This window comes from Pseudophryne corroboree, chromosome 10, assembly GCF_028390025.1.
Source record: "Pseudophryne corroboree isolate aPseCor3 chromosome 10, aPseCor3.hap2, whole genome shotgun sequence".
Classification (NCBI taxonomy): domain Eukaryota; kingdom Metazoa; phylum Chordata; class Amphibia; order Anura; family Myobatrachidae; genus Pseudophryne; species Pseudophryne corroboree.
Window position 1 is genome coordinate 15,508,789 of NC_086453.1, and position 13,609 is coordinate 15,522,397.

Genomic DNA, 13,609 nt, shown 5'->3' on the forward strand with positions numbered 1-13,609 from the left:
TGCTGCTGGCCAGATGGGGCCAGGAGTTTTACGTAATTTTTTTCTGCCATCACAACTTAATGGGCAGTATATGGCGGTGCGGGAGGTGAAGGTGGGTGAATGTGGGGCTCCCATCCCCCACATCCCAGAGGTGCTGTACTGAGACCCGATGACTGTGGCGGCTGTTGGAGCGCACTGGATGACGTGCGCTGTGTGACCGGCATTGTGCTGCTGGAAGTCACCTTAGAAGATGGGGAGACTGGCCATAAGGTGATGCACACAGTCAGCAGCGATACTCTGGTAAGCTTGGGGCATTTGGTGGAGGGAGACAAGGCAATAGCAGATCACCTAAATAATTATTTTTGCTCAGTATTTACTACAGAAGAAGGGATGGGGCCACAGTTTAGTTGCAAGGACATTCATAAAAATAAGGCAGGTGAAAGTACATTTACAGAGGAGAAGGTCCTAACAGAACTTTCAAAACTAAAAGTGGATAAATCAATGAGGCCAGATGGGATACACCCAAGGATACTAAAAGAGCTAAAAGATGTGCTGGTTACACCTTTAACAGAATTATTTAACCAGTCACTAAGTACAGGTGCCATTCCAGAGGACTGGAAAAGAGCAAATGTAGTTCCACTGCACAAAAGTGGAAGCAAGGAAGAAGCAAGTAACTACAGACCATTAAGCCTTACATCAGTAGTAGGGAATGTAATGGAAAAACTATTAAAAGAAAGAGTTGTGGAATATCTTAAATAAAACAACTTACAGGATCCAAAACAGCATGGATTTACTGGTGGGAGATCATGCCAAACAAATCTTATTTTCTTTTTTGACTCTGTGATGAAAATAATAGATCAAGGGGGAGCTGTAGATGTAGCATATCTAGACTTTAGTAAGGCATTTGACACTGTCCCACATCGCACACTGCTAAATAAACTTGAAAGCATGGGGGTGGATTATAAAACAGTTAAATGGATAAGAACCTGGTTGCAGGATACGAAACAGACAGTTGTAGTTAATGGAGTGCAATCTATGGAGGGAAATGTTACCAGTGGAGTACCCCAGGGATCTGTACTTGGTCCAGTTCTCTTTAATATCTTTGTTGGTGACATTGCAGATGGTATTGAAGGGAAAGTATGCCTTTTTACAGATGATACAAAGATATGCAACAGGGTAGACACACAGGGAGGGGTAAAACAAATGATTGATGACCTAGGTAGGCTTGAGAAATGGTCAAGAACGTGGCAACTACAGTTTAATGCTAAACAATGCAAAATCATGCACTTGGGTCTCAAAAACCCAAAGGCTAAATATAGTATCAAGGGTACTATAATGGAAACTACTGAGGAGGAAAGGGATTTAGGAGTCACGATTTCAAGTGACTTAAAGGCAGGAAAGCAATGCAACAAAGCATTGAGAGAGGCAAGTCAGATGCTTGGTTGCATAGGGAGAGGAATCAGTAGCAGGAAAAAAGAAGTGATAATGCCACTGTATAGGTCATTGGTGCGTCCCCATCTGGAATACTGTGTCCAGTTCTGGAGACCATATCTCCAGAAGGATATAAATACATTAGAGAGTGTACAAAGAAGGGCAACTAAAATGGTGCATGGCCTACATCACACAACTTACCTGGAAAGGCTAAAAGATCTTAACATGTATAGTTTGGAGGAGAGAAGGGAAAGGGTGGACATGATAGAAACTTTCAAATATATCAAGGGTCTTAACAAAGTTAAGGAGGGAAACATTCTTCAAAGGAAGAGAAGTATTAGAACTTGAGGACATACACTGAGACTTGAGGGGGGAAGGTTCAGGGGAAATTTAAGGAAAAATTACTTCACAGAAAGGGTAGTGGATAAGTGGAATAGCCTCCCATCAGAGGTGGTAGAGGCAAAGACTGTAGAGCACAGGTTCTCAAACTCGGTCCTCAGGACCCCACACGGTGCATGTTTTGCAGGTCTCCTCACAGAATCACAAGTGAAATAATTAGCTCCACCTGTGGACCTTTTAAAATGTGTCAGTGAGTAATTAATACACCTGTGTACTTGCTGGGTTACCTGCAAAACATGCACTGTGTGGGGTCCTGAGGACCGAGTTTGAGAACCCCTGCTGTAGAGCAATTTAAACATGCTTGGGATAGGCATATGAATATCCTTACAAAGAATTAAGGTTCAAACAGGGTTGAGATTGCCTGAAGGATAAAAAAAAAAGGGGCAGACTAGATGGGCCAAGTGGTTCTTATCTGCCGTCAAATTCTATGTTTCTATTTTACTGATGCTCAGTTGGTATTAATGTGCACCAAGAATACATTCCCCTCCCATATATTACCACTAGCCTGTACTGTTGCCCCACGGCAGGGTCACCCTACCCTTCAGCATGGCGTAGTAGAAATTGGGATTCGTCAGACCAGGTGACATGTCTCCTGTCTGTCCGGTGTTGGCGGTCTGTCCTGTTTCCTGTTCTTAGCGGGCAGGAGTGGGAACCGGTGGGGTCTTCTGCTGCTGAACCCCTTCCCATTCAAGGCACACTATGCTGTGTGGTCAGAGATGCTCTTCTGCTTAGAACGTGGCTATTTGAGTCACTGTCACTTACCTGTAAGCTTGAACCATTCTCACCAGTTCCCTCTGACCATTAACAAGGCATTTTGGCAGTCAAAGTTGGTGTATTACCAGTTTTATTCCCCTTATGTGACGCTGTGGAACCCTTTTGGCTTCTTAGGAACAAAAACAAAAAAATCTAAATAGATCACATTTTTTCTCCTTCTTAGTGTTTAGGTTGATGAAAAACTGAACCTCTTGACCATCTCTACACGTTTTGGTACATTGAGTTGCTGCCACATGATTGACTGATTAGATATTTGCATTAACATGTAAAATAAACTCTAGCTGGGTCTCACCCAGCACCAGATACATTAAATGCTTTACCCATTGGCTTTATGTTCTCAGAGTGTTAAATCGTCTATATGTTATTCCTCACTTTACTAAAAGATTAGCAGTGATCTGTGCGAGCCAGTAGCAGGTAGTGTAATACACACGTAACCGCCATGCGGAGTTCACGTCTTGTTTTTAGTGCATGTGTTAGAGATATTTCATTTAACAATTAAAGGAAACTGCCCTCTGTCCTCATAGGTGAGAGTGTCTGTCGCTGGATCACCATTCTATTGAAAACCTTTAGGAATAGTTGGTTAAAATATTCACTATTATCCTATATAATAAAAGGCTAGTGCTGCTCCTCACCTCTATGGGGGGAATTCAAGTGTTGCTCGATTTGGGAGTGCACAGCCGCCGTCGCTGACATAACTTTTATGTTGTTCCGTCATTTTGACGGGCTGGTAACTACTCTTATTTAAAAGTGCTAGGCTCAACAGTAATACATGGGAAAAACGAGTTGCGGTTATGAAAATAATGAATCTGATAAATTTGCTAAAATCAAGTCTTCATAACGCAGTGTTTATTAGTGGAAGGGCCGAATTAAGGGCCACGTGGGCCTGGAGCTGAAAATTATGAAGAACCTATTGTGAGAAGAGCAGGGTCTATGACCAGTACTGCAGGGGCGTGACCAGTACTGCATGGGCGTGTCCAGTACTGCAGGGGTATGTCCAGTGCTGCATAGGCGTGACCAGTACTGCATGGGTGTGGCCTGTACAGTGTGGGTGTGGCCAGTGACAGTTTTAATACTTATGTTTTATGGCAGACTGGTCTTTGTTCTCCTCTCATGATGGGCCTGTTTTCCCGTGAAGGCCTGGCCGTGCGGTACCATCTGCGCCATTGTTCATCTTGCCCTGGCCAGGTGCGAAACCACAACAGAGGGTAAATGGCTTTTTTTCTTTATTGTAATAAACTGTCCAGCTGTAAATGACCGGCCGAAACGCAGATAATTGTCGAACAACACATTGGTCAAGCTCGGGAACGCCCCAAGCTAAGAAGCAGGACAAATATTATAAAGTTATTTGAAAACTGGAAGTAACTCGGAACCGCCGCGATCGCTGTCATGCTGACTCCATCTAGCGCTGGAGACGACGAAGTGTCAGCATAGGGGCTGGAACCCATAACATTTGATCTTCTTAGCATAGAAGTTTCTGCTCATGGAATATTTTTCGTCATTGTTCTTGAAACAGAGGGCGGCCTGCCGGTCACACTCACAGGTCTGTCTGGCGCAGCCGTACAGGTCGCTGTCAGCTGTAACAAAGAAATTACACACTTAGGACTAGACACTGGGGGGGGGGGGGGGGATATGTACTAATCCTTGGAGTGTGATAAAGTGGAGATAAAGTACCAGCCAATCAGCTCCAAACTGACATGTTACAGTGTTATGTCTTTGAAAAAATGACAGGAGCTGATTAGCTGGTACTTTCACTCTGCAAGGCTTAGTACATCTGCCCCTGTAGATCTTTTATCACATAGGAGAGGCGTCTTGTGGGGGAAACGTTACTGCATTTAGAGTTGCACAGCTAAAGGCGAATGTGAGTGATACATAGAAACATAGAATTTGACGGCAGATAAGAACCACTTGGCCCATCTAGTCTGCCCCCTTTTTTTTATCCTTTAGTTAATCTCAACCCTGTTTGAACCTTAATTCTTTGTAAGGATATTCATATGCCTATCCCAAGCATGTTTAAATTGCTCTACAGTCTTAGCCACTACCACCTCTGATGGGAGGCTATTCCACTTATCCACTACCCTTTCTGTGAAGTAATTTTTCCTTAAATTTCCCCTGAACCTCCCCCCCTCCAGTCTCAGTGTATGTCCTCGAGTTCTAATACTTCTCTTCCTTTGAAGAATGTTTCCCTCCTGAACTTTTTTAAGACCCTTGGTATATTTGAAAGTTTCTATCATGTCCCTCCTTTCCCTTCTCTCCAAACTATACATGTTAAGATCTTTTAGCCTTTCTGGGTATGTTTTGCGATGTAGGCCATGCACCATGTTAGTTGCCCTTCTTTGTACACTCTCTAATGTATTTATATCCTTCTGGAGATATGGTCTCCAGAACTGGACACAGTATTCCAGATGGGGCCGTACCAATGACCTATACAGTGGCATTATCACTTCTTTTTTCCTGCTACTGATTCCTATGGTTATGCAACCAAGCATCTGACATGCCTTTCTCATTGCTTTGTTGCATTGCTTTCCTGCCTTCAAGTCACTTGAAATAGTGACTCCTAAATCCCTCAGTAGTTTGCATTATAGTACCCGTGATACTATATTTAGCCTTTGGGTTTTTGGGACCCAAGTGCATGATTTTGCATTTTTTTTAGCATTAAACTGTAGTTGCCACGTTCTTGACCATTTCTCAAGCCTACCTAGGTAATCAATCATTTGTTTTACCCCTCCCGGTGTGTCTACTTTGTTGCATATCTTTGTATCATCTGCAAAAAGGCAATCTTTCCCTTCAATACTTTTTGCAATGTCACCAACAAAGATATTAAAGAGAACTGGACCAAGTACAGATCCCTGGGGGGTACTCCGCTGGTAACATTTCCCTCCATAGATTGCAATCCATTTACTACAACTGTCTGTTTCGTATCCTGCAACCAGGTTTTTATCCATTTAACTGTTTTATAATCCACTCTCACGCTTTCAAGTTTATTTAGCAGTCTGCGATGTGGGACAGTGTCAAATGCCTTACTACAGTCTAGATATGCTACATATACAGCTCCCCCTTGATCTATTATTTTCATCACAGAGTCAAAAAAGTCAATAAGATTTGTTTGGCATGATCTCCCACCAGTAAATCCATGCTGTTTTGGATCCTGTAAATTGTTTGATTTAAGATATTCCACAACTCTGTCTTTTAATAGTTTTTCCATTACTTTCCCTACTACTGATGTAAGGCTTACTGGTCTGTAGTTACTTGCTTCTTCCTTGCTTCCACTTTTGTGCAGTGGGACTACATTTGCTCTTTTCCAGTCCTCTGGAATGGCACCTGTATTTAGTGACTGGTTAAATAATTCTGTTAAAGGTGTAACCAGCACATCTTTTAGCTCTTTGAGTATCCTTGGGTGTATCCCATCTGGCTCCATTGATTTATACACTTTTAGTTTTAAAAGTTCTGTTAGGACCTTCTCCTCTGTAAATGTACTTTCATCTGCCTTATTTTTATGAATGTCCTTGCAACTAAACTGTGGCCCCATCCCTTCTCCTTCTGTAGTAAATACTGATCAAAAATAATTATTTAGGTGATCTGCTATTGCCTTGTCTCCCTCCACCAAATGCTCACTCTCTGTCTTAAGTCTTATTATTCTTCCATTTGATTTTCTCCTTTCACTTATATACTTAAAAAAAGTTTTGCCCCCTTTATCTACTGACTGGGCCATTTTCTCCTCAGCTTCTGCCTTTGCACGTCTGATCACTTTCTTAACATCCTTCCATCTGTCAAGATATATCTCTTTGTCATTATTATTTTGAGTCTGTTTGTATTTCCTAAAAGCCATCTTTTTTGCTTTCACACTAGTTGATACTTCTTTTGTGAACCACACTGGCTTCCTTTTCCTGGTGCTTTTCCTAACCCTTTTGATACAAATGTCTGTTGCACTTAGTATTGCACTTTTCAGTTTTTCCCACCTCTCCTGCACCCCTTCCAAGTTCCTCCAGTCCGCCAATGAATCACTTAAACATCTCCCCATTTTTATAAAGTCAGCATTTTAAAATCCAACACATTTGTTTTTGTGTGACAGGAGTTTGTTCCTGTCTTTATACTAAACCATACTGCTTGATGATCACTGGATCCCAGGTGCTCACCCACATATATGTTGGATATCCTGTCACCATTTGTAAGAATTCAATCTAATATTGAGTCTTTGCAAGTGGGCTCCCTCACCAATTGCTTGAGAGATGCTCCCTGTAAGGAATGTAGAAATTTACCACTTGTAGCTGAACTTACAAAAGACCCCTCCCAATTTACATCAGGTAAATTAAAGTCTCCCATGATTATGACTTCTCCCTTTAAAGCCATTTTAGTGATGTCCAACAATAGGTTCCTGTCCAAATCCGGCCCCTGGCCTGGTGGTCTATAGATCACCCCAGTGCGAATAATGTCCTTCTCCCCGGTTTCTATGGTGACCCAAAGGGCCTCAGTTTTATCTTCAATATTTTGTATTAAAGTAGCATTTATGCTTTTTTTCACATACATTGCTACCCCTCCTCCTATTCTTCCCATTCTATCCTTCCTAAATAAATTGTATCCTGGTATAGCTATGTCCCAGTCATGATTCTCATTGCACCATGACTCTGTAATTACCACAAAATCCAAGTTATCCCTTGTCATTATCGCAGTTAGCTCTGGTATTTTGGGGGTAATTCCAAGTTGATCGCAGCAGGAAATTTTTTAGCAGTTGGGCAAAACCATGTGCACTGCAGGGGGGCGGCAGATATAACATGTGCAGACTGAGTTAGATTTGGGTGTGGTGAGTTCAATCTGCAATCTAAATTGCAGTGTAAAAATAAAGCAGCCAGTATTTACCCTGCACAGAAACAATATAACCCACCCAAATCTAACTCTCTCTGCAAATGTTATATCTGCCTCCCCTGCAGTGCACATGGTTTTGCCCAACTGCTAAAAAATTTCCTGCTGCGATCAACTTGGAATTACCCCCTTTGTCTCCTAAGCTCCTAGCATTTGCACACATAGCTTTTTAAGAATTGTGTCTATGCATCTGTTATTAGTAGCCATGTCCAGACAGTACAAAATAAATGACAAGTTTAAAGTTGAAATTACCTGTTTGGTGATGTTGCTCTGTTGGTTTTTTTTGTTTTTTTACTAATCAGGAATCACACTCTATCCTTTACACCACGACTACACCTCACTAAATGATGACAATGAATTACGCATTGAGAGTGGGTACTATGAGGTATAGTTACTAAAGTGCGGGTTTTCAGATATGGAGATGTTGCCTACAGCAACCAATCAGATAATAAGTATATACTGACTGGTATATTTACTAAGGTGCGGGCTTTCAGACGTGGAGATGGCAACCAATCACAACTTGCTTATCATTTTCCTAGCACCTTCTAGAAGATATTAGCCAGAATTAGTCCCCCAATTGTAGCAGTAATTAAGTGTCTGTATTGTTTGAGGGAGTGATGGCCCCACAGTCAGGGGCGTAGGGTGGGGTGCGTAGGCAGTCCCATCATGTTGGACCATGGGGGTGGCACCACCGCTGCCCCACAGGCAGTAGTACTGCTGTTCGAGGCATCTAAGGGACATTCTGCATGCACCCTGCAGTGTGTAGAGCCACCCGGAGGGGTCTTCAGACGTCTCCTGCCAGGACACCCTGCTTGACCGCTGTCCTTGGTTGCCATTTTGGAGGTTTGTATGGTTTTTCCAGGTAATTTAGCTATCGATAAACTCCAATGTAGGGACTGCCATTGCTTAGCTTTAGGTCCTCTCTGTACTTGCACGTGACAGGCGGCTTATCTGATATTTGCAAATGTGTGTAACTGAGACGCCTGCATTTTGTGTACAAATGGAACGACCTGACACACGTAAGACATTTTCTGTTTATAGGCATTATTCATTTTTGTAAGTAAAGCAAATTATCAAGCAATTATGCAAAACCATGCTGCAGTGCAGGTGGGGCAGATGTAACGTGCAGAGAGTTAGATTTGGGTGGGGTGTGTTCAAACTGAAATCTAAATTGCAGTGGAAAAATAACGCAGCCAGTATTTACCCTGCACAGAAACAATTTAACCCACCCAAATCTAACTCTCTCTGCACATGTTACATCTGCCCCACCTGCAGTGCAGCATGGGTTTGCCCAGCTGCTTTATAATTTGCTTTACTTACAACCACGAGTCAGGCCCTATGTGCAGCACAGGACAGGTGTAGGATCGGCAACCTTCAGCTGTATGTTCGTCTTATTTAATTGTCTTATGGGTGAGCTTGGCCGTCTAAATCTCATTACATAGGAGCTATTGTCACCCACGCATGTCAGTACTATAACGATTGTGTTCTGACGAGCTTAAGATGCCCCCACATGTGCCATTTATAAGATTTATATAGAAGAATAGATAAGGAGCCTGCATAATGTCTTCAGTGATCTGTGCACACTGATTGTAAGCTCTTGGATTTAGGCTCTCCCTAGCACCATATTGATCAGCATTACCGCATGTGGCATCCCCGTAGTTGAATTTATAGCGCACCGTCTTCGGATTACAGCCTCGCCACATCACGTTTTCAAAGCAGCAATCGTGAATGTGACAGCACCTGGCGGGGAACATAGAACAATCGACAGATATACAGTATCATCTAAATGTATAACCTTAATACACAAACAGCTGAAATACCATATCATTTATTAACCATGGGAAATAAAAACACAATAATTAGACCCTCTCCCACCCAATACTTATCTGTCCACGGGAGATGGACCACTAAGGCGTGTGCATTGGGCACTGAATGTGGAGAAACAGTCAGGCACCTGTTCCAGCGTACAATCGTCATTATCTGACTCTCTTCAGCAAACGTGGGACGGAACGGTGGCAAAACGGTGGCTCCTGCCTCTCTCTCGAGGTTAGAGGCACCCAAACCTGGTCTGTTTCTGGAGACTTTCTGTCCCTCTTACACCCTATACCTCACATATTCCCCATATGCTTTAGATTGTAAGCTCACCTGGTTAGGGGTCGCTAACCTTCCCACATAAGGCCCAGGTTGCTCTAATCGTATTTTTCTTTTTTTTTATTCTAGGGGGTATATTTACTAAAGCGACGGTTTTTAGAAGTGGAGATGTTGCCCATAGCAACCAATCAGATTGTAGCTATTATCTCCAAGAAGGTGCTAGATAAACGAGAAGTAGAATCTAATTGGTTGCTATGGGCCACCTCTAAAAACTTCAGTAAATATACCCCTTGGGCTCTGATTTTTGTCACCTCAGCTGAGAGTGAAGAAAGGGGCTCAAACTAGTATCTTCTAGGACCCAGGGATCTATGTACTAAGACTTGGAGAGAGATAAAGTGGACTGAGATAAATACCAGTCAACCAGCTCCTAGCTGTCATTTTTCAAACCCAGCCTGTACTGTGACAGTTAGGAGCTGATTGGTTATTACTTTGGGATCTATTTACCCTGTAGAGAGATAAAGTGGACGGAAATGGAGGGGTGTATTTACTAAGCCTTGAAGAGAGAGAAAGTGGAGAGAAATAAAATACCAGCCAATCAGCTCCTGTCATGTTACAGGCTGTGTTTGAAAACGGACAGGAGCTGGTTGGTTTGTACTTTAAGAGTAGCGAGACAATTGGTGAGTGCGCTGTCAACGGCAGCCTGTATAGGGATGGTTAGTCCCAAAGAGTTAAAAAACAAAACAGAAAGGAATACTGGCGCCGGCTGGATCTCAGAATAAAGAACGGATACAATTTTATCAGATAAAAAATTAATCATACATTTATTTAAATTATTCTAAAAAATAAATGAATAGCATGTGTGTTATCAAGGGGGTAATCAATGGAAAAAGTTGAGAGTCTCTCAAATTATCTAAAGACCACTTAGGTTTCCAATGGGGCAATATGCACTAATATTCTGGCTAGAACTCAGTCCTCCAAGGTATCCTCATAGGTTTCGGGTATAAATATTACCATGGTCTCAGAAGAAAGTCCCCTTGGTTCTCAATTGCAGATCGAGGTCCAATAGCAGCAGGGGAATAGGCAGAGACTCCAAATCAATGATGTTTGTAGAGGTCCTGGAGGATCCAAAAGTCCAAAGATTGCCAGATAGTTCAAAGTGAAAACAGGTGCAGTGCCCGTGGTCAAATGGAGAAGGGCTCAACGCGTTTCGCTGGTCTATATCACCGCCAGCTTCCTCAGGAGCTATTGGACCTCGATCTGCAATTGAGAACCAAGGGGACTTTCTTCTGAGACCATGGTAATATTTATACCCGAAACCTATGAGGATACCTTGGAGGACTGAGTTCTAGCCAGAATATTAGTGCATATTGCCCCATTGGAAACCTAAGTGGTCTTTAGATAATTTGAGAGACTCTCAACTTTTTCCATTGATTACCCCCTTGATAACACACATGCTATTCATTTATTTTTTAGAATAATTTTAATAAATGTATGATTAATTTTTTATCTGATAAAATTGTATCCGTTCTTTATTCTGAGATCCAGCCGGCGCCAGTATTCCTTTCTGTTTTGGTTTGTACTTTATCTCTCTCCACTTTATAACTCACCAAGTCTTAGCAAATAGACCCTTATGCACTAAGCCTTGGAGAGAGATAAAGTGAAAGGAAGGAGATAAAGTACCGGCCAATCAGCTCCTCCATGTTACAGGGTGGGTTTGAAAACTGACAGGAGCCGGTTGGCCGGTACTTTATCTCCATTCACTTTATCTCTCTCCAAGCCTTTAGTACATACACCCCTTAGCCAGGCTCTGCTCTGCAGTCAGTGTATCAGGAGAGCAGCGGCACACAGACGCATCAGATGTCCTGCAAAATCTTTTCTGATGCCAAAAATGGATTAATAGGAGAATAAAAGTATTTAACCAAGGAGGTATGACGGGTTGTGTAATGTTTCTAAGTGGAAGCTTTCCCCAAATCCAGACATTCTGTACTCACCAGTCAATGTCATCTACTGGCCAGCCGCTGCCACCAACACCACAGAAGCACCCGTAGAACGCATAGGTAAGAATTGGCCATCTCCCGGTCACTTCATATACCATTTTCCAAAACTGTGTGAGGTCACCATCCGTTTGTCCCACCAACGCTAAATATGAAGAAGAGAAGGGTCAGTTCCCAGACTACGGATTGGTTAGATGGTCTTCATCCACCACCATCCGCCCACACTCCTGGTCTTACCTACGCAGAGGAAGAGGACAAGCCGAGAGGGGGCCATGTTCCACCAATAGCAGCAGATGGGACGACACCGCTGCAACAAGAAGCTACATTGTTATTCTGTAAGTGTCAGGGTCACAGCATAGTCCTATGGGCCTAATTCAGACCTGATCGCAGCAGCAAATTTGTTAGCAGTTGGGCAAAACCATGTGCACTGCAGGTGGGGCAGATGTAACATGTGCAGAGAGAGTTCGATTTGGGTGGGGTGTTTTCAAACTGAAATCTAAATTGCAGTGTAAAAATAAAGCAGCTAGTATTTACCCTGCACAGAAACAATATAACCCACCCAAATCTAACTCTCTCTGCACATGTTACATCTGTCCCACCCGCAGCGCACATGGTTTTGCCCAACTGCTAACAAATTTGCTGCTGCGATCAGGTCTGAATTGCCCCCTATATCCGAGGAGCTGCTCGTGGTCATTGCTTCATATCTCAGAATATAAATGAAGCTACAGAATTATACAGTGAATCTGATGCCAGCAATGCATTTATGCTCTGATACTGACCATCTGTCTGTCCTCCTGCAGCAGCTACGGCTTCATCTCCCCGTAGGTGAGACGGTGATAATGAGTCACAGGTAGAGTGTTCCTCACCTGAGCCCTGACAGATCCTTCCAGCTCATCCCTGGCTCCGGCCGGGCAGTCCTGCCAAAGGTATCAGTCTGCAGCTGGGCGGAGTTCTCCCAAATGTCACAGCAGGATAAGGAGCCTTTAACTCCCTCCGTGTCTCTTCCTCAGCTAATACAATGTACTCCACGGCCCAGGCCAGCTGGGATCAGTATGAAATACCTACAATCAAAATCCAGACGTTCAAAATACCAAGAACAACTGACCGACGGTCAAAATCCCAACAGTGTCAAAATACCGACATGTAAAATACCGACAAGGTCAAAATACCGACATTTACATTTTTTGAAAAGTCGACACGAGTTTTCATTGTTTGTGTGTGTGTGTGTGTGTGTCGACATGGGTCAGCACGGACACCATATAAGTGTACCGTGTCCCCTCGTGTGGCCCCCTCCAGGTCCACAGAAATGATAAAAGTATGAACAAGTCGGTTTCAATGAAGAAATCATGAAAAACTCATGTCGACTTTTTGACCCGTCAACATTTTAAATGTTGGTATTTTGACCTTGTTGGCATATTGGCCGTCGGTCAATGGTTGTGGGTATTTTTGACCGTCGGAATTTTGATTGTAGGTAAATTGACCGCATCCCCAGCAGGTACCTGCGCAGACACAAGCTTGCGCTGGGTGCGGCAGTCTAGATGCAACTGCTCATTTAGGAAGTGATTCAGGGGTCTTAATCGCATCCAATCACAAGCTGCCGGCGTGAGACAACGCTTGTGATTGGCAGAATATCTTACTGAACCTCTGGGTCAGTTGAGGACGCGGCCACTTGGTGCCAGTTTATGTGGTAATACGAGGAATATTTGCACTCACACTAGATTTCCATTACAGTGGGTTTACGGAGAGAGGTTTCCGCGTTGGCGGAGGAGCCGATGTTTGCACTGGCTGATGGAAGACATCAGGTGGAACCAGCCTGTTCCTTGCCCTGTACAGGATAGTCACATATTATATGTATACTCATGTGCCGCAGAAACCTCCGCAATGACGGCTGCGCTACACTGACTTTCACTAAAGTCAGCTGTTGATAGACATTTTCACATCAATCATATTATCATCTGCACTATGGCCCTCATTCCGAGTTGATTGTTCGCTGACGGTTTTCGCAGCGCAGCGATCAGGTTACTACTGCGCATGCATGTGCACCGCAATGCGCACGCGCGTCGTACGGGTACAAACAGCATCGT

The 13,609-nt window shown here is 43.3% G+C and overlaps 1 protein-coding gene across 2 annotated transcripts; it reads right to left on the reverse strand.

Moving 5' to 3' along the window:
• Positions 1–3,407: 3,407 nt before the first annotated feature.
• On the reverse strand, positions 3,408–12,861 carry LOC134966884 (phospholipase A2-like). Of its 2 annotated transcripts, XM_063943921.1 has the most exons (5): positions 12,392–12,861; positions 11,763–11,832; positions 11,523–11,670; positions 9,080–9,180; positions 3,408–4,157 (listed from the first exon to the last, which is right to left on the reverse strand). In XM_063943921.1, the coding sequence occupies exons 2-5, from the start codon at positions 11,797–11,799 to the stop codon at positions 4,006–4,008; spliced, it is 438 nt and encodes a 145-aa protein (XP_063799991.1). In that variant the 5' UTR covers positions 11,800–11,832; positions 12,392–12,861; the 3' UTR covers positions 3,408–4,005. The 2 variants fall into 2 exon arrangements, with proteins under 2 accessions (XP_063799991.1, XP_063799990.1); XM_063943920.1 differs by lacking the exon at positions 12,392–12,861 and having other exon boundaries at positions 11,763–11,897.
• Between the last annotated feature and the right edge of the window lie 748 nt (positions 12,862–13,609).

What these genes read in the sequence shown, in the direction of transcription:
- LOC134966884 (XM_063943921.1), bottom strand. Translation starts at nt 11,799, where the DNA reads ATGGCCCCCTCTCGGCTTGTCCTCTTCCTCTGCGTAG. An exon ending in TGTCCTCTTCCTCTGCGTAG is followed by an intron (nt 11,671 to 11,762) that starts GTAAGACCAGGA and finishes CTTCATATTTAG; the next exon opens with CGTTGGTGGGACAAACGGAT. An exon ending in CTACGGGGATGCCACATGCG is followed by an intron (nt 4,158 to 9,079) that starts GTAATGCTGATC and finishes TCTTTGTTACAG; the next exon opens with CTGACAGCGACCTGTACGGC.